The 25,828-nt window shown below is 25.5% G+C and overlaps 1 protein-coding gene across 3 annotated transcripts; it reads left to right on the top strand.

Annotated features, from left to right (window-relative positions):
- Positions 1 to 280: 280 nt before the first annotated feature.
- On the top strand, positions 281 to 24,533 carry LOC127281373 (uncharacterized). 3 transcript variants are annotated; one of them, XM_051305058.1, is made up of 17 exons: positions 281 to 469; positions 586 to 1,024; positions 3,429 to 3,740; positions 3,863 to 4,134; positions 6,148 to 6,350; positions 6,559 to 6,755; positions 6,894 to 7,205; positions 7,336 to 7,531; positions 16,233 to 16,367; positions 16,541 to 17,236; positions 18,012 to 18,171; positions 18,255 to 18,428; positions 18,546 to 18,945; positions 19,256 to 19,484; positions 22,149 to 22,812; positions 23,770 to 24,026; positions 24,257 to 24,533. In XM_051305058.1, the coding sequence occupies exons 2-17, from the start codon at positions 603 to 605 to the stop codon at positions 24,305 to 24,307; spliced, it is 4,680 nt and encodes a 1,559-aa protein (XP_051161015.1). In that variant the 5' UTR covers positions 281 to 469; positions 586 to 602; the 3' UTR covers positions 24,308 to 24,533. The 3 variants fall into 3 exon arrangements, with proteins under 3 accessions (XP_051161015.1, XP_051161017.1, XP_051161014.1); XM_051305060.1 differs by having other exon boundaries at positions 571 to 1,024; positions 18,273 to 18,428; XM_051305057.1 differs by having other exon boundaries at positions 571 to 1,024.
- The last annotated feature ends 1,295 nt before the right edge of the window (positions 24,534 to 25,828 follow it).

Below are 25,828 nucleotides of genomic sequence, written 5' to 3'. Positions count from 1 at the left end.
ATATTAAATTAAAAATATTAAAAAAAAATATATATTTAAATATTAAAATAATATATTATTAATAATAAGTAATATAATTATTAATAATAATTATTATTATTAAAAGCGCGAAAAATAAATTAGAAATAAAATAAATAAATTTGAAATTTAAAAACAGAATTCTCATTGGTGGATTTAATTTCTCCCACCGCCAATGAGAGCGTACATTGTCCTTAAGCGTCATTCACAAGCCCTATTTTTTGTGCGCGCGCATTCCACATTGTTGTTTGAGGTTATGACACAAAATGTCAGTTTTTTTTGTTTGCATAGTTTACGCGGTAGTTCTCTAAAAACAAAATAAACGCATTAAAATTGTAATTAATTAATAAAATTAAATGTAATAGTTTCACGATAATCGAGATATTGTTATTTACAAGTTAATTTTCAATTCTCGTCAAAGGAATAGAAAACTTCAATAAGTGAATTAAAGGTACAAAAATTTGTTTTTCACTTCTTAATTTAATCATTACAAAAAGCTACAATTATATATTAAATTTCACATTTATTGCAATTAACTATATAAATATATAGTGTTTAATATCGCAGAAAAAAAAAAAAAAATTATGGAGAGCAACGATGACGATGATAATAAATTGTCAAAAAATTATGAATTTTCATTTGAAATTGACATTGACGAAATGAAAAGTGACAATAGCGTATTGTCATCGGATTCAGAGACAAATGGTTTGGAAATTGATGTATCAGAAGTTGATGATAATTATGAAACGAATAATATTATACGTAATAAAAGAACAAACACGATTGTTGATGCACTTGATGGTTTGGACAAAATGGAGGAGGAAATTGAAAGGCAATTAGATGCAAAGGCGGCGAAAACAAATTTAACAGCGACAAATGTTAAAAATATATTAAGACACGTTATAACAAATGAACATGTTAGGGCAATGGTTCGTCGAAGATTGAATAAAGCCACCGATGATGATTGCATTATTTTCGAGCCAAAATTGACGCGATCAAAAGCAAAGTAAGTCATCATTTTTTTTATTATCTTTTTTCATTTTTTTTTTTTTTTTTTTTTCGTTTTTATCATTTAGTAATATTATTTTTTTAATTTTCACGATTTATCTAATTTTTATAACAAAATAAATAATATAATAAATTAACATAATACTAATAATAATTGAATTTTAGGAGATTTTGAATTAAAATTTTAATAAATTAAAATTGCTGAAAATTTATTAACAAAATTTCAAATAGTAATTGAATTTTGCAGAATTTTTAATTAAAAAACGTTTTAATACCTAAAATGTAAATACATTTATATAAAATAAAAATAGAATTTTTTTAAAGACTTTTTTAGGAACAAAATTTGATTATTTTACTTTAGAAATTGAATATTCGTTTTTTTTAAAGTGAAATTTGAATGATAAAATTTTAAAAATTAGGTTTCGAAATGACACACTTTTTGTACTTTTTTGATACTTTTTTTCAACAATGCTAATTTTTTACTACTAATTTTGGCCAAAAGCCACACTAAATTCTACCTTTTTTCAAGAAAATAATTTTAAAAAATGACAGAATTCAAGAATTTTAAATTTTAGCGAATTTATTTGATTACTAAAAGCTCGTGAAGTTGATGATTTATTATTGGCTGCGTCAACTGCTGCTTTATATAATTATTTTTTACACGAATTTTCATTTTTCAAAATTGCATTTAACATAATTTCGTTTTTAAACGATTTTTTACTCAATAGAATTTTTAATTTAGTAAATTTTCTTCACAGAATTTTTAATTTGGTAAATTTTTTTTGACAGAATTTTTATTTTTCAAAATTCTCTTTACCCAACTGTTTTTTTTAAATAATTCTAATTTAACCGAAATTCAGAAAATAATTGAATTTTAAAGTATTTTAAATTGAAAAATGTTTTAAAGAATTGAAATGCCAAGATCTTGATTAAAATTATTGGAAATAATTATTTCAACAAAAAAATTGAATCATAATTTTTTATAATAATTGAATTTTAGGAGATTTTTTTTTATTTAATTGAATTTTTGAATAATTGGATTGAAATTATTAATTTAGCAAAGAATTTTAGATACAAAATTTAGTAGTGATTGAATTTTGAAAGAATTCGAGTTAAGATTTTTAGAAATAATTGAATTTTGGAAGAATTCGAGTTAAGATTTTTAGAAATAATTGAATTTTTAGAGATTCTTAATGAAATTTTTTGAAAATTTTAATTTTTATAGATATTTTATGAGCTTTAGACAATAATTAAACTTTGGAGAATTTTAAATTGGAAAATATTTTAAATAATTGAATTTTCGAAAATCTTGATTTTATTTAAATAAATTATTAAAATTAAATTATTCAAAAAAAGGAATTTTAGATATAAAATTTAGTAGTGATTGTATTTTAGAAGAATTTGAGTTATAATTTTTGGAAATAATACTTAAAATTCAGGAGATTATTAATTGAAACTTTCATTTTGAATTTGTGAAATTTTTTTTAAAAAACTTTAAACAATAATTGATTTTTTTGATACTTTTTTTCGACAAGGCTACTTTCTTACTACTATGTAATTTTGTTCAAAAGCCACTAAAATGCTACTTTTTAAAAAAAAAAATTTTTAAATGACAGAATTCAAGAATTTTAAATTTTAGCGAATTTTTTTTCGATTCCTAAAATCTCGGAAAATTGATGATTTATTATTGGCCGCGTCAACTATGGCTTTATATAATTATTTTTTATACGAATTTTCATTTTTAAAAATTGCATTTAACATAATTTTTTTTAAACGATCTTTTACTCAATAGAATTTTTAATTTGGCAAATTTTTTTTTGACAGAATTTTTATTTCTTTTTATTTCTTTACAAAATTTCTCTTTTTTTAAACAATTCTAATTTAACCGAAATTCAGACAATAATTGAATTTTAGAGTATTTTTAATTGAAAAATGTTTTAAATAATTGAAATGCCAAGATTTTGATTAAAGTTATTGGAAATAATTATTTCAACAAAAAATTTGAAAAAAAAACAAAAAGTTAATCGAAATTTAACAATAGATAGTTTTTTTTTTTTTTATAATCAGGAGAAAAATGATGTTAATTTTATTTCTCAGAATTTTTCTTTTAATTTTTTTAGACAAGAAAATATTTACACTTTAAATGTTAAATTTAGAAAACTAATTTTACTTCATTTTAAAGATGTCACTTTTTTTGATACTTTTTTTTTTTTTAAATTATACTTTCTCATACTTTTCTTAGTCTTTTACTACGCTTCGAAGGCTGAAAAATGAAAAATAAGTTTTTAAGATTCGGGAAGGCAAAAAAAAAAAAATTAATAAATAAATAATTGTAATAACAGAATATGAATTGGATTAAATGTTTTAAGGATCGGATAATGGAGGAAAATAATTTATTTTAGAGAATTGGGTGCATTGGGTCAGCCAAATATTCCTTGGCCAACAACACCAGTGAAAACAGCTTCAGCTGAAGTTCAAGTTTTAATTGAGGAAGAACTTCCCGAGGATTCATCGGACGAGGAATATGATCCAGATCAAGATCAACAAAGTGACGACGATAAGGAAGTGGACGATGATAAAGAAGCTGATAATTCAATTGGAAGTGATGTTGATTCACAGCCATCAACGCCAGCAAATTCACATAATGATTCTTTATCGCAGGAGGCAAAAAATGATATTCAATATGATTCGGAGGGAGTTTTTAAAATTCCCGAGTTCGTATATATTTCTATATAATATTCTATATATATTACTATATAATATGTGGATGTAAAATATTAAATTATAATTATAATTATAAATTTAATAATTATATTTTTATAATTGTGAATTGTAGAATTCCTCATACTCTAACGGAAGAGGAAAGTATTGGACAAAGAACACGATCGAAATTATGTCTCAGTGAAACGCCATTGGAACATATTGAACAAGCATTTATTCCACCGGATATTACAACTGATATGTATGACTATGATTGTGATTTAGATGAAGAATGGAGGGATTTTCTTAATGAATTCACTCAGCCTTTGCCTCAAGAATTAAATGTTGATGATGATCCTGAAGCCGATCCGGAATATAATATTTTAGAGGAAGACGAAACGGAATTATGTAAGTTTTTTCAGGGCGAATTGAATTTCCCAATAAAAATTTAGAATTTTATTTATTAAATAAAATTTTCATTTTAATGAATTTTATTAGAAACTAGCAAAATTAAACGCGCGCAAGCGCGCCAAATTCAGTATTTACTTGTTTGTTATAAAGAAATTAAAGATTAATATTATCAATAATAATTTAATTTATTAGAATATTATTACATATTAAATGATAATAATGAAAATTATATGTTTTAACAGGCCTCGGATTATACGACTTTTTCCGACTTTTTTTTCAAAAATACGACTTTTATCGACTACTTTTAATAAAATGCGACATTTTTTTTTACATTTGAAAAAAAATTTAAATAAAATACATTTTTTTAGTATAAAATGTAGATCTTCTTCAGATCTTCTTCAATTCAATTATTTAACAAATTTTGAACTAAAATGATTCTTCACTAAATTAATTATTTTTAATAATTTTAATGAAATACATCACAAATTCAATTATATCAAAATTATTTTTCAATTCAAATTTTTATGAAATTTAACAATTGTTTATAATTTAAAAAAAATATATCACAATAAAATTGAATTATTTTTTAAAAATTTCAATTCAAAATAAACTAAAATTCAATTATTACCCGAAATTTTAATACAAAATCAATTAAAATTCAATAATTATCCAAACTTTTCAATTTCAAATTTAATTATTTACCAAGTTTTCAATTTAAAATTAAATAAAATTCAATTATTTTCTAAAAATTCTATATTCAAAATTAATTATCCAAATTTTCAATCAAAAATGAACTTCAATTAAATTATTATCAAAAATTTCTAATTAAAATTCAATTATTTCCCAAAATTTTCAATTCAAAATGAACTGAAATTTAGTTATTTTCCAAATTTAAAATGAAAATTAAATTTCATTATTCTCAAAAATTTGAATTGAAAATTAATTGAATTTTCAATAATTTGAATTTAAAAGCATCTAAAATTTAATTATTTATAAAATTTTCCATCGAAAAATTTTTTGTTTTTGAAATTTAATAATTTTAATTATAACTCTAAGGAAATTCAATTATTTTTAACTATTTTAAAAATATTCTTTGAAAATTCAAAACTATCTGAAACCATTTTTCAATTAAAAATGATTTTCAAATTATTGTATTTTGTCCACATTTTCTAATAAATTTTTAGTGAAATCATCTAAAATTTTAATTACAAAACACTTAAAGTTTCAATTAATTTTAAAAATATCAATTTTAAATTTTTGAAAATTCAATTAAATTTAAAAAATGTTTTCCAAAAATTGTTTGATAAATTATTTTTAGTTCTGTAAAATTTAATAATTGTTTGAAAATTAACAATATCTTTTGAAATTTAATTATTTCTAAAAATTTCAACTTTAACCCTTCGAAAAGGACTATTAAAAAAAAAATTTTTTATTTAAAAATCTGTAAAATATTTTTGTTAAAATAAAAAACAAATCCACTTTTTTCGGAATATAAATCGACTAAAACGACTTTTTTGTGTCTTTAAGTTGATTCGAGGCCTGTGTTTTTATAATTAATATTTAATAGGTATTCGTTGGCCCCTGGTACCTTAAAAATTAATTTTTAAAAATAAATTTTTTTCAAATTACTATCTTGTACGAAATTTCCTGGCGCATCTTTTTTCTTATCATAAATTTTTTGTATTTGTTTACAATTTTTGAATCAATATACAACTTTAAAATAAATTTCGTTGGTAAACGTTGTGTACTTCAGCTTCGTGAATTGAATTTTCGAATTTGGAATTTTAATGAAACTTATTCCGAAAATTGGAAACATAATTATACAACTTTGGCAAAAATGAGAAAAAGAATTGTCAAAATTTGACACGTCATAAGATTACTATTCAAAAAAAACACGTGAAATTAGAAAAGGCCAACTTCAAGTTAGGACAGAAGGACAGACCAAGCATTTTATTATTATATAATAATTTGTAAATGTAAATGTTTAAATAAAAATTTTTTTGCTTTTAGTGGATAAAGAGGAATTTCGAATGGATAGAGCGGTAAAAGTTTCACGAAAGGAAGTGAATAATTTAATGGACGAATTATTGGAATATGCGAATGAATACGCGCATACACATTCAACAGATAAGGAAATTGTTACAATTCAAGAAACACCGAGAAAGAGAAAATCTTCTGATTTTATAAATCCACCGATACAAAATAATCCAATGGTATGACAAAATTTTTAATAAAATATATTTTTTTATTTAAAAACAAAATAAAATTTTAAGTCAGTAATTCTTTTTTTTTTTAAATTAATTTCAAATATTGAAATTTAGAATTTTTTAAAAGATTTATCTTTTATTTTAGAAATTTGTGCAAAAATTTACATTTATCTTTACTATTCTTTTAAAAAAATTTGTTGTAATCTCATTTTAGAATTCGCCGATTGAATTAATATCAGTTTTATCAAAAGCTGATTTACCACAATTTGTTAACAATGAACAACGTCATTTACTTAATATTCAATTAAGACAACACGTTCAACTTATGTCACAACAATTTTTGATGTCCTACAAACATCCGGAATATCATAATTTGTCAAAAAGTTGTAAATCAAATATTGAAAGTTTAAGGTAAAGAAAAGAACATTATTTTTTTTTGCCCCCAATTTTTCTTTAAATTTCAAAAAAATTCCCTTCTTTTCTAATTTATTTCTTAATTTAATAAAAAAAAAATATTTTAAAATTAAATACTTTTTTTTTTAAATTCAGATATTTAAGTTCCGGTCCAGAATCAGCGTTTAATGTTGATAATTTACCGTATGCATTGCAATTAATAAGCGATTTTGAGGAAAAATTTAAAGATGAAAAATTTTACGAGGAATTTAGTAATTTTCTTGCTGAAGATATGAAAAAAGGAGCAATGAAAACACATCGTATTCATTCGCATAAATTTCATCCATCTATGGAGAAATTAATAATGGAAAGTAAAGCGTTACCATATCCAAATCTTTTGCCCCATATGTATACGAGAGCCGATGTTAATAATCGAAAATGTCGTGTTTTCTTCAAATCAGAGGAGAAGTAATTATTTATATTTATTTTAAATAATTATTTATTTAACTTTAAAATATTCATTTTTCTAAAAAAATATGATCAATTTTTTTTTTCTAAATATTCTATAAAATAAAATTTCTTTTTTTTTGCTTTTTAGTTTGATTGCTTTGGGTTTGGAACAATTTAAACCATTTCTTTTGAGTAAAGGAAAAAAAATTCACAAATTTAAGACATATTTAATGAAGGATGTTATTCGTTTGACACGAATTTATCTACTTCCAGTTCGTGACAGTAGTTCGATTTATAGTCTTATTAAAAAATACGAAAATCCTCATACTGATGGTCCAATTAGGGTAAGAATATAATTATTTATTCTTCGTTTCTTATTTTAATATTATTATTATTTTTTTTTTGTACTTCAATTTCGATTTTACGACAGTAGAAAAAGGAAAAAATTCTTTTAAAAATTTTTCAAATTAATAAAGATAACTAGCAATATTAAACGCGCGCAAGCGCGCAAAATTGAGTATTTAATTGTTTGTTATAAAGAAATTAAAGATTAATATTATCAATAATAATTTAAATTTATTAGAATATTATTTCATATTAAATGATAATAATGAAAATTATTATTATATGTTATTAAATTATATATAAAATTGAATTATTTTCCAAATTTTCAATTTAAAATTCAATTATTTACCAAGTTTTCAATTTAAAATTAAATAAAATTCAAATATTACCCGAAATTTTAATTCAACATCAACTTAAATTAAATTATTATCCAAAATTTCAATTAAAATTCAATTATTTTCCAAAATTTCGAGTCAAAATTAATTATTATCAAAATTTTCAATCAACAATCAACTAAAATTAATTATTATCAAAATTTTCAATCAACTAAGATTAAATTATTTTCAAAATTTTCAATTTAAAATTCAATTATTTACCAAGTTTTCAATTTAAAATGAAATAAAATTAAATTATTTTTTAAAATTTTTATTCAAAATTAATTATCGAAATTTTCAATTAAAAATGAACTTAAATTAAATTATTATCGAAAATTTCAATTAAAATTCAATTATTACCCGAAATTTTAATCCAAAATCAACTTAAATTAAATTATTATCCAAAATTTCAATTAAAATTTAATTATTTTCCAAAATTTCGAGTCAAAATTAATTATTATTAAAATTTTCAATCAGCAATCAACTAAAATTAATTATTTTCAAATTTTCAATCAACAATCAACTAAAATTAAATTATTTTCAAATTTTCAATTTAAAATTCAATTATTTACCAAGTTTTCAATTTAAAATAAAATAAAATAAAATTCAATTATTTTTTAAAATTTCGATTCAAAATTAATTATCGAAATTTTCAATTAAAAATGAACTTAAATTAAATTATTATCCAAAATTTCAATTAAAATTTTATTATTTTCCAAAATTTCGAGTCAAAACTCATTATTATCAAAATTTTCAATCAGCAATCAACTAAAATTAATTATTTTCAAATTTTCAATCAATAATCAACTAAAATTAAATTATTTTCAAATTTTTAATTTAAAATTCAATTATTTACCAAGTTTTCAATTTAAAATAAAATAAAATAAAATTCAATTATTTTTTAAAATTTCGATTCAAAATTAATTATCGAAATTTTCAATTAAAAATGAACTTAAATTAAATTATTATCCAAAATTTCAATTAAAATTTTATTATTTTCCAAAATTTCGAGTCAAAACTCATTATTATCAAAATTTTCAATCAGCAATCAACTAAAATTAATTATTTTCAAATTTTCAATCAACAATCAACTAAAATTAAATTATTTTCAAATTTTCAATTTAAAATTCAATTATTTACCAAGTTTTCAATTTAAAATAAAATAAAATTCAATTATATAATAATAAAATGCTTGGTCTTTCCTTCTGTCCTAACTTGAAGTTTGTCTTTTATGATTTCACGTGTTTTTTGAATAGTAATATTATGACGTGTCAAATTAAACTTGAAAATTTTAGAAATAATTAAATTTCAAAAGATATTGTTAATTTTCAAACAATAATAAAATTTTACAGAACTAAAAATAATTTATCAAAAAATTTTTTGGAAAACATTTTTTAAATTTAATTGAATTTTCAAAAGATTTAAAATTGAGATTTTAGAAATTAATTGAACTTCAAGTGATTTTAATTAAATTTTTATATGATTTCACTAAAAAATTTATTAGAAATTACAGACAAAATACAATAAGTTGATAATCATTTTTAATTGAAAAATGGTTTCAGATAGTTGAATTTTCAAAGAATATTATAAAAATATTTAAAAATAATTGAATTCCCTTAGAGTTATAATTGAAATTATTAAATTTCAAAAAATTTTCGATGGAAAATTTTAGAAATAATTAAATTTTAAATGCTTTTAAATTCAAATTATTGAAAATTCAATTAATTTTGAATTCAAATTTTTTAGAATAATTCATTTTTAGTTGATTTTTTATTGAAAATTTTGATAATTAATTAACGGATTGAACGAACTTACCTTAAGTGAAGATCAATCCAAATTGTATGAGCTGTCTCGTCCGAATAGATCACATACATGTAGTACCGAAGTACTGCTTGTTCCGCCACAGCAATTTTAAAAAATAAAAGTTTTTCGCGCCTCCGATAGGTGGTTTCCTCCTGTTCCTCCTATTTTCCTCATTACATTTTAAAGTTCAGCATAAATCGCATTTGGGGTAGTTTTTATTATTTAGGGTGTGGTGGGTGTGATCTATTCGGACGAGACAGCTCATACAATTTGGATTGATCTTCACTTAAGGTAAGTTCGTTCAATCCGTTAATTGTATTTCACTGTCTCGTCCTTCTAGATCACATACATGTAGATGTTTAAAGATTAATGCGATTTAATGTTTTTTTTTTTTTTTTTTTACTTAAAGTGATTAATTATATTCCTTGTTAATACATGGGTTAAAGTAACAGCTTAAGATAACCAAAGGTAAAATACCTCATAAAATGAAAAGTTATAAAGTGAAAAGTTTAGTTTACATATGCTATCAGAGAGAAAAGAAAACAATCAAGTGAATGGTCTATTATTGAACTGTAGACCCAAAAGTCTCTCTAATTAAGAGCGGTCGGTTGTAGAACCTAGCGAATGTTGACGATGTCGCTGACCAGCCAGCTGCCCGGCGAATGACCTCAATATTTACTCCTTTCCTAGCTGCTGCTGAAGTCACAGCATGTCGAGTGCTATACCCTGTGAATATGGTAGTGTCAATTCCGCACAATTCCAACGTTTCTCGTATCCACCTGCTAATGGTCTGCGAAGTGGCATGGTTATGAGGCTTCTTGTGAGTGAGAATAAGAAAAATATTATTTAACTCACTATCTCTCATTCCTGAAGTTTTTTCGATGTAGGTACGTAAAACTGATGCTGCGCAGATCTGAGGTTGATGCAAGTAGGTTGGAATCTCCAGAATAGGTTGAAACGTATTCTTACCCGTGGTCTTGATCTTATCCGTTATTTTTATTAAAATAGGCTCTCTTTCCAAATTTACATTTTCTAGCCGTATGAGAGACAGAGTCTGGATCCTTTGGGCAGTGATGAGTGCTAACAGTGTTACGAGTTTACGCGTCAGAACTTCTAGCGACAACTGCTCATGTGGGTACCAGGTTGCCAATTTATCCAAGACTTGCTTCGGATCCCATGTAATGTCGTACTTGTGCCTGCGTGGCCTTAGCGTTGATACTCCCTTAAAGAATCTGGAAATTTGAGCATCACTGCCAAGCTCGTTTCCCATGATTAAGGACAGAGCAGCTCGATAAGTGTTCGCCGAACTAAAGGATTTCGTTTGCTTCAGAGACTCTGTAAAGAATCTTAGTATTTCTGATTTTGAATTCTGATATATGTTGATTCCTTCCTTTTGACAGAAATCCCACCAATCTTTAATTGGCTTCGAGTACTGCTTGAGAGTTTTCTCCGATATCGACTGCAGCATCACATCCGCCGCCTCCTCCGTGGCTCCTCTTATTTTGAACGCTTCCCTGATAATCGAGCTGCTACCAGGGAAAGCGTGTGATGAAGAGGATGTGTCTTCCTGTGGGGAGAGGATAAGAGATTAATACTCGGTTCTAAACGAATAATTTCGGACACAATTAATGAAGTAAACAGCGGATACCAAGGTTGAGTGGGCCAGAAAGGTACCACTACAACCCCGTCTGCCTGGTCTAATTGAATTTTTTGCAATACACGAAGTATTACAGAAAATGGGGGAAAGGCATAAAACGAAAGATTTTCCCAATTCATAGTAAATGCGTCCACGTTAACAGAATCGGGGTCTCTTAGCCAAGAAACATATTGTGCGCATTTAGCATTGGCTCTTGACGCAAAAAGATCAATATTAAAGGGGCCTAACTTTCGGCTGATCTTCTGAAAGGCCGAATATGCCAGTTCCCATTCTGTTTCCTGGGGAAGTACACGAGAACCTTCATCTGCTTCTTTATTCTCTTTGGAAGGCAGATACGACGCGTAAACCCATAGTTCACGCTCTTCGCACCAGGTCCAAATTTCCCTAGCCAGTTGTGTCAAATGTGGGTATTGAATCCCACCCATTCTGTTTACATATGCAATAGCTACTGTATTATCCATGCGAAGCAGTAACTCACAATCTTGATCCTGCCTCGCGAAACATTTTAACCCCAAATGAGCCGCTTTGAGTTCGAGAACATTTATATGCAATTTTCTCTCATCAGCGGTCCACAGTCCGTATGTTTTTTCGCCATCGCAAAATGCCCCCCAGCCTGTCAACGATGCATCAGTGAATATTTCTTTGCTAAACTTTAGTTGTCTAATTGGATTGCAAGAACTCGTAATTTTATCTGCCCACCATTCCAGATCTGATTGTACTATGTTGGGGACTGTAATCCGAGCCTTGAAATTATTGTTGGCTTTCTTCAAAGCCAAAAATTTTTCTCGCTCCAGTCTCTTTGTGTACAGCCAGCCATATTTAATGGCGGGGCACGCAGCAATTAGATTGCCTATAAGTCTCGCTAGTTCTTCGATCTTGCAGGATTTGTTTACTAGAAATTTTTTAATAAATGAAAAAATTGACTTGCGTTTCTTATCGGTTAATTCTAACTGAAACCTAATGCTATCAATTACAAAACCTAGAAAGATGCATCGCTGAGCAGGTTTGAGTTGACTCTTATTTTCACTCACTATAAACCCTAATGATTCAATTAAAGAACGAACAACAGAGACATGCTGCTGGCACTGATTTAGTGTTTTGGCGATAATAAGGATGTCATCTAAATATATTACCAATATAATGCCTTGACTTCTCAATTTTTGAACAACTGGTTTGAGAAGCTTGGTAAATGTGACCGGTGCAGTACAGAGACCGAATGGCATACTCGTGAATTCATAAAGGATTCCCCTGAAACAGAAACGTAAGAACTTGCGATGTTCATTAGCAACAGGGACCATAAGATAGGCATCTTGAAGGTCCATTACTGACATGAAGCACTTTTTATGCACGAGGCGTAAGGCAGTCTTCATGTCCTCAAGTTTAAAGTGCGGGGCCCTCAGAAATTTGTTCAAATTTTTTAAATTTAGGATAAAACGATCGTCTCCATTTGATTTTGGCCTTAGAAAATATGAGGACAAAAATTGACCCTGACACGAATTGCATTTAATAATTGCCCCCATATTAATCAATTTATTTATTGCTGTTAATGTTCTTGCCTCATCTTCATCTGACAAGAAAGGAAGGGTTGGGGGGAAATTCTGTTTGGGTTCACTTTCAAAAGGCAGATTATACCCGTGAACGCAATTTATTATGAATGGGTCATTCGTGATTTTCTGCCACTGACTTGTGAAAAAACGCAGTCGACCTGCTGTTTCACTTACCGTTAACGCTTCTGACGATGCGTCGTCTGGTACCGAGAACCCTGATAACCTTGAGCCCCCCCCTTCTTCCAACTCGTCTTCGAGTTGTTCTTCTTGAAGGGGGCTTTCCAGTTTAAATGCTTTGAACTGCTTGTCTCGGATGTTTTGACCATGTTGTTTTGGGTATTTTTTGTTGAGTGATGTGAGGTTTTGGAGATATCCTTACCCGATTTCTCCACTTCTTTAGCTGTTTTTAATTTTTCAGCTAACGTTTCTCCGAAAAGCAACGTATCCACATTTGTGTCGTCTGCTATTGTTTTTAACCTCAAACTGAACGATGGGATTATAAACGACCTGCGTGTTATGGACATCCCATGTTGAAGGTCAGTCAACAGTCGACCCACATCACTGATGGACTCGAAAATGCCAGCAATGTCCTTGCTATCTATAGGTTTTAATGTTTTGTTGGCATCTAAAATGACAGTAAGCACTTTACCTATCGCGCTAATCGCTGCGCCTAGTTGTGTTTGAGACACCACCTGAAACTGGTCCTTCCTTACTGCCAATGCGCCCATACTTGTCTTTATTTCTGGATTGAGCCGTGGTGCTCCCATTGTTTTACAATTTTCTGCAGGATGATATTTTTTGACAAGTGTTTGACGTGTGTCCTTTGACAAGCCTGCTTCTAATATTTTTGTCCAAAGTTCTGCAATAGAACTATGTACGGCAGCACTGTAGACATTTACCTCAGGAGCGCCATCTCCCAACAGTTTCAACAACTCGTCTGCATTGGTTACCGACTGTTCATTGTCATCTCCTGTCGATGGATTTTTATCACCATTCGAATTTTGAATTATCTTAAGAGTATGGTCACCTCCTGGGGACTGGCGAGGACTTCTTGATCTAGAACGACTACGGGAAAAACGTGGCGTGTCTCGCGTACGACGCTCTTCGTTATCCCTTCTTGTCGGGCTCGGGCAAGGCGTTTCTCGCAGATAACGCTCAGTGCCTGTACCTCTCGGAGAATTGGACTCGCGATCCAAATCTCGTCGTTGCCGATCACGCCTCGATTGCTTCGATATTATCGAGAGACTTCCATCACTGGAGCTTGATTCATCAGATGATGAGGAAGATGGCGACGATGGCGACCGTTTGCGCTTCATCTTCTTGATAGCTTTTTCCATTTTTCTTATTTTCTTATCAAACTTCTTCTTCTTATATGATTTCTTTTTCCTGGAGCGACGTCGCTGCTCCTTCTCGGATTCCGATTCCGAAGTTAAACCCATTTCGATTATTGTTTTACACGATTATAAAATATTGTCCCGATAGACGTGTGCAGCGGAACGCACAGAACAACGTAATGAGGAAAATAGGAGGAACAGGAGGAAACCACCTATCGGAGGCGCGAAAAACTTTTATTTTTTAAAATTGCTGTGGCGGAACAAGCAGTACTTCGGTACTACATGTATGTGATCTAGAAGGACGAGACAGTGAAATACAATTTTGAATTGAAATTTTAGAAAATAATTGAATTTTATTTGATTTTAAATTTAGAAAATAATTGAATTTTCTTTGATTTTGAATTGAAATTTTGGGAAATAATTGAATTTTGAATAATAATTTAATTTAAGTTCATTTTTTATTGAAAATTTGGATAATTAATTTTGAATAGAAATTTTAGAAAATAATTGAAGAATTTTATTTCATTTTAAATTGAAAACTAGGAAAATAATTGAATTTTAAAAGATTTTGAATTAAAAATTTGGAAAGTAATTGAATTTTCTTTGATTTTGAATTAAAAGTTTGGGAAATAATTGAATTTTAGTTGATTTTGGAATTGAAATTTTGGAAAATAATTGAATTTTTGTTAATTTTCAATAGAAAAATTTGGAAAATATTTGAATTTTAGTTGATTTTAAATTAAAATTTCGGATAATAATTGAATTTTATATGATTTTAAATTGAAAATTTGGAAAATAATTGAATTTTAAAAGATTTTGAATTAAAAATTTGGAAAGTAATTGAATTTTCTTTGATTTTGAATTAAAAGTTTGGGAAATAATTGAATTTTGAATAATAATTTAATTTAAGTTCATTTTTTATTGAAAATTTGGATAATTAATTTTGAATAGAAATTTTAGAAAATAATTGAAGAATTTTATTTCATTTTAAATTGAAAACTAGGAAAATAATTGAATTTTAAAAGATTTTGAATTAAAAATTTGGAAAGTAATTGAATTTTCTTTGATTTTGAATTAAAAGTTTGGGAAATAATTGAATTTTAGTTGATTTTGGAATTGAAATTTTGGAAAATAATTGAATTTTTGTTAATTTTCAATAGAAAAATTTGGAAAATATTTGAATTTTAGTTGATTTTAAATTAAAATTTCGGATAATAATTGAATTTTATATGATTTTAAATTGAAAATTTGGAAAATAATTGAATTTTAAAAGATTTTGAATTAAAAATTTGGAAAATAATTGAATTGTCTTGGATTTTGAATTGAAATTTTGGAAAATAATTAAATTTCAATTACAATTTTAAATAATAATTCAATTTTAGTTGATTTTTGATAATTAATTTTGAAATGAAATTTTAGAAAATAATTTTATTTTATTTGAATTTAAATTGAAAATTTGGAAAATTAGTGAATTTTAGTTGATTTTGAGTGGAAATTTTGGGTAATAATTGAATTTTATTTGATTTTAAATTGAAAATTTGGAAAATAATTTAATTTTAAAAGACTTTGAATTTAAAATTTAATAATTTAATAATTAATAATCTGAGGCCTATAAACATATAATTTTTATTTTTATCATTTAATATGGAATAATATTCTAATAAATTTAAATAATTATTGATAATATTAATTTTTAATTTCTCTATAACAAATAATGAAATAATCAATTTGGCGCGCTTGCGCGCGTTTAATATCGCTAGTTATTTTTTAAAATTTCGATTCAAAATTAATTATCGAAACAATGTCAAAAAAACATTGAAAAATTTTAACCAATACAAAATAATGTCAAACAATACATTTAAAAAAAACAAAAGACCTATAACAAATACTAACTTCACGTGTGGACAGAATGAACGAAAGATATTCACGATTATTATATGTAATTTTACTGAAATTTTTTTTTTATAATTCCTTTATTTTTGCAGTATTATCTTTCAACTGGCAAAGCACCGGCGACAATTCACGTGATTACTTTGGATACAGTGTTGAAACCACCACAGGAACAATCAATTGAATTATTACCTCAAATATGGCGAAAATTTGCCCACAATGCTAATCAAGTAAAATGATTCGATTTTAATTTTTAATAATTTTAGAAAAATATTTTAAATAAAGATAAATAATTAAACTTTGAAGAATTTTGAATTGAAAAATCAAATAGAAATTTAAAAAGAAATTTCAAATTTGAATATTGTAATAAATAAATAAAATTGTAATTTTATTTTTCGTTTAGCCACCAAAGGAATTAGAGAAGCAACCAAAGGAAATTGATAATCTCATTAATAGTGAACTAATGGAATTTATTGAAATAAATCCTGGAAAGCATCTTTGTAATCCAATTGTGAATATGATGCCATCGGTAAATTTGTCAAAGCGGAAAACTACGAGAAAAAGAGGAGGAAGTGGCGGCACTGGAAATAAATCAATTGTACACATTGAAATACCATCATCGAATTCTCAGGAAGAAATGATTGTTCCTGAAATAATGGACGTCGATACAAGTATGGAAATTGAATTTTTAGATAATGACAATCAACAATCGAAGAAAATAAGTCCACGTTCAACGAAAATTCAACGTAATTGTCAATTAAATATTACATCGCCTACAATTCAAGTTTTTTCCAATGAATGCGCTGAAGAAATGATAGTACCAGAAATAATGGATGTTGATACAAATGTTGAAATGGAAATTTCAATGGATCAGAGTGAAAATCAAAAACAAAAATTACCACAATTAAGACAAACAACGCCACGTTTGGCAAAAATGCGTAGCGCACAAAATATTAAATCAATGACACAATCAATGATTGCAGGTAAGGAAATTTCTTCAACGAGTGGAATTACTAATAAAACAAAAGGTGGTAAAGTTTTGTTAGCTGCTGAATCGTCAAAAAATTCCGAATTCTCATCAACATCGTCTGTTAAAGGAGTAAGTTATTTTAATTTAATACCAGTTTTTTTTCAATTTAAATGAAGAGCAATTCAAATAATTTAAAAAAAAACATTTCTACTTAATCTGATTTATAATTTTTATTTTTTTTTTTTTTTGAAAAATATTACAAAAAAATCTTAAAATTCCTCAAAATTGTAATAAATTTTAATTAAAAATGTGTTGAATTTAAAAAAAAACATTTTTGTATTAATTAATAATTTATTATAATTTTTCTTTATTAAAAGTTAATTTAAATTGTTAGAAAAATCAATTGTTTAAATTTCTCGAAATAATTATTTTTTAAAAAAATAATTATTAAATATCAATAAAAATGGTTAAATAATTAATGTAATTTAACTCTAAATTGTATTACAAAAAAAAAAGAGTTCAAATTATATGGTTTTGTAAAAAAAAAAAAAAAAAAAGTTCTTTTATCGACAATAAACATTTTCAAATTAATTTACAATTTTTGCAAATTATTGAATTTTTAATATTTAATAAAAAAAAAAACCTTTAAATAATTCCAAATTTCGTTAAAAATTTGGAAAATAACTGAATTTTTTGTTAATTCTGGAGGAAAAAAAAAAATTTGAAATTAAAATTTTGAAAAATAATTGTAGGATATTTAAAATACCTTTTTAAATAATTCGAAATTTTTTGTAGAATTTAATCGAAAATTTAGAAAATGAATTGAATTTTTCAATATTGAAAAAATTTATTTTAATTTCAAAAAGAACTTAAATTTAGAAAAAAATAAAAATTAATTTTAAAGGACAATGAAGATGAAATTGCGGAATTAATGAGAGCGAGTACAACAATAAAAAAGAATGCAGTTGTTAATCGAAAAAAAGCAAAACAAGCGCGCGAATTAGAAAATATAAAACGTATGATTGATTCGGAAAATGAATTAAATACCGAGGAAAGAGCAACGAGTGAGTATTATTTTTCATTGTCAATTATTCAAAATGATGATTATTTAAATGAAAGAAATAAAATTATTTTCGTTTTAATCAAGTTTTATGCTTTATTCAAGAATTTGCCGAATCATATTTACAAAAATTACATACAACACTTGAATCATCGGATCCCGAGACATTTAAGGCGATTATTAAATTATTTCTCGAATATAGCGAGAAACTTGATAATATTTTACAAACGGAAAATGAAAATGAATTAAAAACCGATGAGGGTTTGTTACTTTTTAAATTTCAATTTACGTACTTTTAATACCTAATTAAATAATAATAATAATTTAATTATATAAATAAATAATTTTTTTTAATTTTGATAATAAAATTGTTTTTAGGCAAAAATGAGAGAAAATCAAAATTAAATGATTTACCGGGAACAAAAGATATGGTGGCTGTTAATTTTTATCGTGAGGTTTGTGAGAAATTAAAAAATTATCCCGATATGTCAACGGATTTTTTATTATTTCTCAATTCATATCAAGCTGGTATTGTTAATAAATCATTGGAATGGATGATGTTACAAAGAATGCAAGAATTTGTTCAAGTTGCACAAATTTATTTTGCCAAACAACCATCGCGTTTAACAAAAGTAATGCAATCAATTTCACAACTTGCATCGGCGCCTTATACATCATTGAAAAATGTTCACGATGCAATTAGTCCAATTCTTAAGGGAAGTCCAATTGTTATGGATTTATTTCTACAAGTTTTTCCCCAAGGAAAACCGCCAGAGAGGTAATTATTTTTAGTTTTTTAAATTTTATTTTCTAATACTTAACAAAAATTTAAATAAAAAAAAAAAAAATTGCATAAAAAAATCTAAGTAAAAAGATTTATTAAAAAAATTTTATTTAGATTTTTTTTTAAATATAAACATAAATTAAAAATAAAAATCTGGAAAAAATTTAGATTTAAAAACTGTAGAGAAAACTGTTTTTTAATTACCTAATATCATTTTTCTTTCATTTTTAATTTTTGTTAATTTAAAATAAAAATTTTTTTGATTTAGTACAAGGAGAAATATTTTTTCTCTTTTTTATTTTAGTTTATTTGCGCCGCAATTTTTTGAAAATATCACCTGTCCAGTTGGTCCACATGACAAAAGTAAAATTTCGACTCTTGATCTTCCGGATTTATATGAAAATATTGAATTACCTGTATCGACAACACAGGAAGATCCTTACGGTGGGGAAAATTGTAAATGTAATTGTCACAATTCCTCGGATTCAAAGCTCAAAAGTGGAAATGAACATTGCGCTTCCTGTGGGACAAGGGTGAGAAAAATTTCTTGTCTTTCTTTCTCTTTTTTTTTTTATTAATAAATAATAATTTTCGGAAAAAAAATTAATTGTCACAGGCTTCGAAGTGATACATTAGGGTAAAAATACTTGAAAACTGAAAATATAAAAAAAATACCGACACAGAAATCTACTATACCGACAAATGGTAAAACAGTTTTTTTCGAAAAAATTACCGACCTTGAAATTTACCTTACCGATTGATGATAAAGAAATTTTTTTGGAAAATGAAGATACAAAAAATTACCGACACAGAAATCTACATTACCGACTGATGGTAAAACAGGGTTTTTTTAAAAAAAATAACAATAGAAAATTTACCTACCTAGAAATCTACCTTACCGACTAATGGTAAAACCGTTTTTTTTGAAAAAATTAAAATATAAAAAATATCGATACAAAAATCTACCTTACCGACCGATAGTAAAACAGGTTTTTGACGTTACTAACTTTTTAAAACTGTTTTACCATTAGTTGGTAAGGTAGATTTCTATGTCGGTAATTTTTTATATTTAAATTTTACATAAAACTGTTTTACCATCCGTCGGTAAGGTAGATTTATAGTCATTTTTCAAAAAACTGTTTTATCATCAGTTGGTAATATAGATTTCTTTGTTGGTAATTTTTATATCATCATTTTCCAAAAATTTCTTTACCATTAATCGGTAATGTAGATTTCTAGGTCGGTAATGTTTTATATTGTCATTTTTCAAAAAACCTGTTTTAATATCCGTCGGTAAGGTAGATTTCTAGTTCGGTAATTTTTATATTTTCATTATTCAAAAATTTTCTTTACCATCAATCAGTAATGTAGAGTTCTATGTCGGTAATGTTTTGTATGGTCATTGTTTCAAGAAAACCTGTTTTACCATCAGTCGGTAAGGTAGATTTCTAGGCCGGTAATTTTTATATTTTCATTTTTCAAAAAATTTCTTTACCATCAGCCTGTAAGGTAGTGTTCTGTGTCCGTAAATTTTATATTTTTCTTTTTTAAAAAAAAACGTGTTTTACCATCCGTCGGTAAGGTAGATTTATAGTCATTTTTCAAAAAACTGTTTTATCATCAGTTGGTAATGTAGATTTTTTGGTTGGTAATTTTTATATCATTATTTACCAAAAATTTCTTTACCATTAATCGGTAAGGTAGATTTCTAGGTCGGTAATTATTATATTTTCATTTTTTTAAAAATTTCTTTACCATCATTCAGTAATGTAGAGCTCTAGGTCGGTAATGTTTTATATTTTCATTTTTCAAAAAAACCTGTTTTACCATCAGTCGGTAAGGTAGATTTCTAGGCCGGTAATTTTTATATTTTCATTTTTCAAAAAATTTCTTTACCATCAGCCTGTAAGGTAGTGTTCTGTGTCCGTAAATTTTATATTTTTCTTTTTTAAAAAAAACGTGTTTTACCATCCGTCGGTAAGGTAGATTTATAGTCATTTTTCAAAAAACTGTTTTATCATCAGTTGGTAATGTAGATTTTTTGGTTGGTAATTTTTATATCATTATTTCCCAAAAATTTCTTTACCATTAATCGGTAAGGTAGATTTCTAGGTCGGTAATTATTATATTTTCATTTTTTTAAAAATTTCTTTACCATCATTCAGTAATGTAGAGCTCTAGGTCGGTAATGTTTTATATTTTCATTTTTCAAAAAAACCTGTTTTACCATCAGTCGGTAAGGTAGATTTCTAGGCCGGTAATTTTTATATTTTCATTTTTCAAAAAGTTTCTTCACCATCAATCGGTAATGTAGAGTTCTTGTTCGGTAATTTTTATATCTTCATTTTCCAAAAATTTCTTTACCACTATCGGTGAGGTAGATTTCTAGTTCGGTAATTTTTATATTTTTATTATTCAAAAATTTTCTTTACCATCAATCAGTAATGTAGAGTTCTATGTCGGTAATGTTTTGTATGGTCATTGTTTCAAGAAAACCTGTTTTACCATCAGTCGGTAAGGTAGATTTCTAGGCCGGTAATTTTTATATTTTCATTTTTCAAAAAATTTCTTTACCATCAGCCTGTAAGGTAGTGTTCTGTGTCCGTAAATTTTATATTTTTCTTTTTTAAAAAAAACGTGTTTTACCATCCGTCGGTAAGGTAGATTTATAGTCATTTTTCAAAAAACTGTTTTATCATCAGTTGGTAATGTAGATTTTTTGGTTGGTAATTTTTATATCATTATTTACCAAAAATTTCTTTACCATTAATCGGTAAGGTAGATTTCTAGGTCGGTAATTATTATATTTTCATTTTTTTAAAAATTTCTTTACCATCATTCAGTAATGTAGAGCTCTAGGTCGGTAATGTTTTATATTGTCATTTTTCAAAAAAACCTGTTTTACCATCAGTCGGTAAGGTAGATTTCTAGGCCGGTAATTTTTATATTTTCATTTTTCAAAAAATTTCTTTACCATCAGCCTGTAAGGTAGTGTTCTGTGTCGGTAAATTTTATATTTTTATTTTTCAAAAAAAAACGTGTTTTACCATCAGTCGGTAAGCTAGATTTCCAGGTAATTAATTAATTTTAAATCTATCAAAAAATTTTTTTTATTTTATAACAATTTTTTATTGTTTATATCTTATTTAAAATTTAATTTAAAAATTGAATATTTTTTTGTTTAAAAAAAAAACTAGTTTCTCAATGGTAGAATTTATCTTCAAACATCTGAAGGTTTACGACCGGCAAAAATAACATTTCCCGGTGAAAATAATGAAAAATTGGAGAATATTGCACGTGTCTCATTGAAACAAGCGGAAAAATTTATTCACGCCCCACCAACACAACAGAAACGAAGGAGAAAATCATCGAAAAATGATTCAATTAACGATGAAACAAGTAACAGTGGAAAAACAATGTCAACAATTGGTGCATTTAAAATATCACCAATTAAAGAAGCAACAATGACAATGACAACAACAACAACAACAGCAACAACAACAATAACAATGACGCCATCATCAACGTCAATGATGATGATGACGACGGTGATGTCGACAACAACAACAACAACATCATCATCATCATTATTATCATCATCAACAACAATGATTCACGATGAAAATTTGGAAAAATTAATAGCAAAACCAAAACGTGGTCCAAGATCACCGCCAAAAAATGCTCAACAACCATCAACAAGTGGTGTTAATAGTAATAAGAGAACAATTTTAATTTGTAAAAAGAAACGTGATTTAAGAGGTGATTTTAAACGTGATATAAAACAAGAGAAAAATTCACAAAATAGTTCCAATGAATCATTGTCGAATCAAATTCAACAATCGGAAGAATTTATGGAACATTGTAAGTATTTTTTTTTTAATTTCAGAAAAAAAATAATAATAATGGGGCGCCTGATTTTCCCATAAAAATTTTCATTTTAAAGTATTTTATAAGAAATAATTATTTTTTAGCCGAATTTCACAATTTTCGAATAAAAATTTTACAAATTTTCTTAAAACGAATTTTTACTTAACAAAATTTTAAGCATCGAATTTTTGTCAGAATTTTATTTTACATGTATTTTCTTTATATCTATTACTTTTTATTTAAAAGAATTTTAATTTAAACGAATTTTGAATTTAACAGAATTATATCATTCAATCGTATTTTTTAAATGAATGAAATTTTAATTCAACAAATTTTTAATTTGTCCCAATTTTTATTTTTACGAATTTTTTTGTCGCCGAATTTTGTATTTGTTCGAAATTACAAATTAACTGAACAAACAATCGACAGAATTTTAATTCGTCCAAAATTACAAATTGACCGAACAAACAATCGACAGAATTTTAATTTGTCCGAAATTACAAATTGACCAAACAAACAATTGAAAGAAAGTTTTTTGGCGCAATTCTTGAAAATTGACCAATCAAGAAAATTGTGATTAATTAATTTTAAAAATTGCGCCAAAAACTTTCTGTCAATTTTATAATTTCGGACAAATGAAAAATCGATGTCTTAAAAATTCGGACAAATTAAAATTCGTATGAATTAGAATTTTTGTCATTTAAAAATTTCAATCACATGAAAATTCAATTGAATGAATGAGAATTTTTTTAAATTGAAAATTCGATTAAATTAAAATTTTCTTTTATATAAAAAGTCATTTAAAGAAAAATGATTGTAAAATAAAATTTTTGCCAATCAAAAATTTGGGTATCTAGTTTAAAATTTTGTAAAAATTTTCGTATAAAAAGAAATTCTATATTTCAATATTAAAAAAAAATAAAAATATATATTTCTCTTTGTTTTTTACAGCAAATGTGAAAATTGACAGTTTTATTGATGATGACGATAGAAATTGTGGTGTGGAAAAAATTGCCATGAAATCAATAAAATTATCAGAATCAAGTGATTCTGATGGTAGTGTTTCTGAATTAATTGATGAACCATTGGAAATTAGACCATGGTCCAGACAAGAGGATGCAATTCTTTTGCAAAGTATTAAAAAAGAATATTCAGAGAAGAGTTTTGTCACTATAAGTCAAACATTGGAAAATCGTACAATTCAACAGGTAAATGAAAAAAAATTAAATTCAAAAAAACAGAAATTCATTTTTTAATAATTTCCATTGATTTTTAGAAAAAAAAAAAGAAAATTTCCTTGTTCGAGAAAACCATGAACAAATTTCGCGTAATCCGCGAATTAATTTTGCGAAAATCGTGACTTATTAAAATATTCGCGAAAATTAATTTTATATAAAAAATATTGCTTTAATTTTTGTTTTTTTTCTTTTTTTTCCAGGTAAAAGATCGTTGTCAAATGTTATTGACGCTTTTGGGAAAAATTTCTTAAAACTACACACAAAAAAGGAATTTATGATTTTTATCAATTATTTGAAGTGTTATAAATACTTGTAAATACTTTCGGCAATCTGTGATAAAAAAAAAAACAAGTTGTAAATTTGTTCATTACATGAACATTTTGCTTCCTCTTTACGATCAGCAAAAAAAAATTGCTTCCTCGTGAAGAAAGCATAAACATTGAAATAAATATACAAAAAGTAATATAATAATATAAACATTTGAGTACCTATAAATTTGAGTTAAATTTAAAGAATTAATGAAAGTTAAAAATTCATATTTTAACCGAAATTTCGAAATATTAATGAAAAATAAATAGAATTAATTGACTTTTCATTTAAATTAAAAAAACCTTTCTTTATTTTTCCCCGTAACAATTTCCTATTACCGGTACAATTTTTTTTTTTGTAATATTATATAACTTATATTTGTGAGATTTTTTAATCACTCGAGGGAAATAATTTCTTTGTTCTTTTTTTTTTGTAATATATATATATACAGTTTAATAATTCCCGCGAGTGAATAGAGCAAAAAAAAAACACTTTCTTAAATCTAAATACATAAAAATGTACGTTAAAAAAAAGTATCTAATTTTGTTTTCTTTTTTATTACAATGAAAATAGTTATTTTTTTTAACGTACGTTTTATTTTTTTTTACACATAATTTTGCTTTTTTCGTCAAAATTTTTTTTCGTGATTTACAAATGAAAGTACTGAGAATAAAAAAAAATTTACTAACTTTAAATTTTTCTATTTTGAATTTCTTTTCTTTTTATATTTACAAGGGAATATAAATTTTTCTGTGCCCGAAATTTTTAATCACTGTTATCGTTTATTTTTTAATAGGTTTTTTTTTATTTTTTATATCAATTGCCAGTGATTTATCAATATTTTTCATTTATCCTGCAATTTCATTATCAATTTTGGGTTTTTTAATTATTATTTGCCTTTCTAGTTACCACATTTTTTCATATTTTCCCATGCAGTATCTAATAATAATTTATAGTTATCCCTTTTGTTATTATTTGTTTGTTTTTTTAATTCTCCCGTAAAATTGCCAAACTTTTTTTTCTCTTTAATCGTGCGAGAAATGTTTCTTAAAAAATATAAATTAATTTACTAGGAGGAGAGCTAAAACATAATAAACTTATCGTAATTAATTAAAAAACAAAGAAACAAAAAAAAAACAAAAAATTAAGAAAATAAATGTTATCTCTGTTAGAGAATCTTAAACAATAAAGTGAAATTTGAAGAATGAACTGATTAAATTAACAATAAAAGTTTTTAATTTTAATTTTAATTAACAAATTAAATTAACATTTAAAATTGTTAATTAAAATTAATTGATTAAATTAACAATAAAAGTTTTTTAATTTTAATTAACAAATTAAATTAACATTTAAAATTGTTAATTAAAATTAATTGATTAAATTAACAATAAAAGTTTTTTAATTTTAATTAACAAAATTAAATTAACATTTAAAATTGTTAATTAAAATTAATTGATTAAATT

The sequence above is a fragment of the Leptopilina boulardi genome, unplaced genomic scaffold (assembly GCF_019393585.1).
Source record: "Leptopilina boulardi isolate dan_hultmark-lab unplaced genomic scaffold, ZJU_Lbou_2.1 LbouV2_266, whole genome shotgun sequence".
Classification (NCBI taxonomy): Eukaryota; Metazoa; Arthropoda; class Insecta; order Hymenoptera; family Figitidae; genus Leptopilina; species Leptopilina boulardi.
The sequence above is the reverse complement of the archived record's forward strand: the minus strand, read 5'-3'. Positions and strand labels throughout refer to the sequence as shown.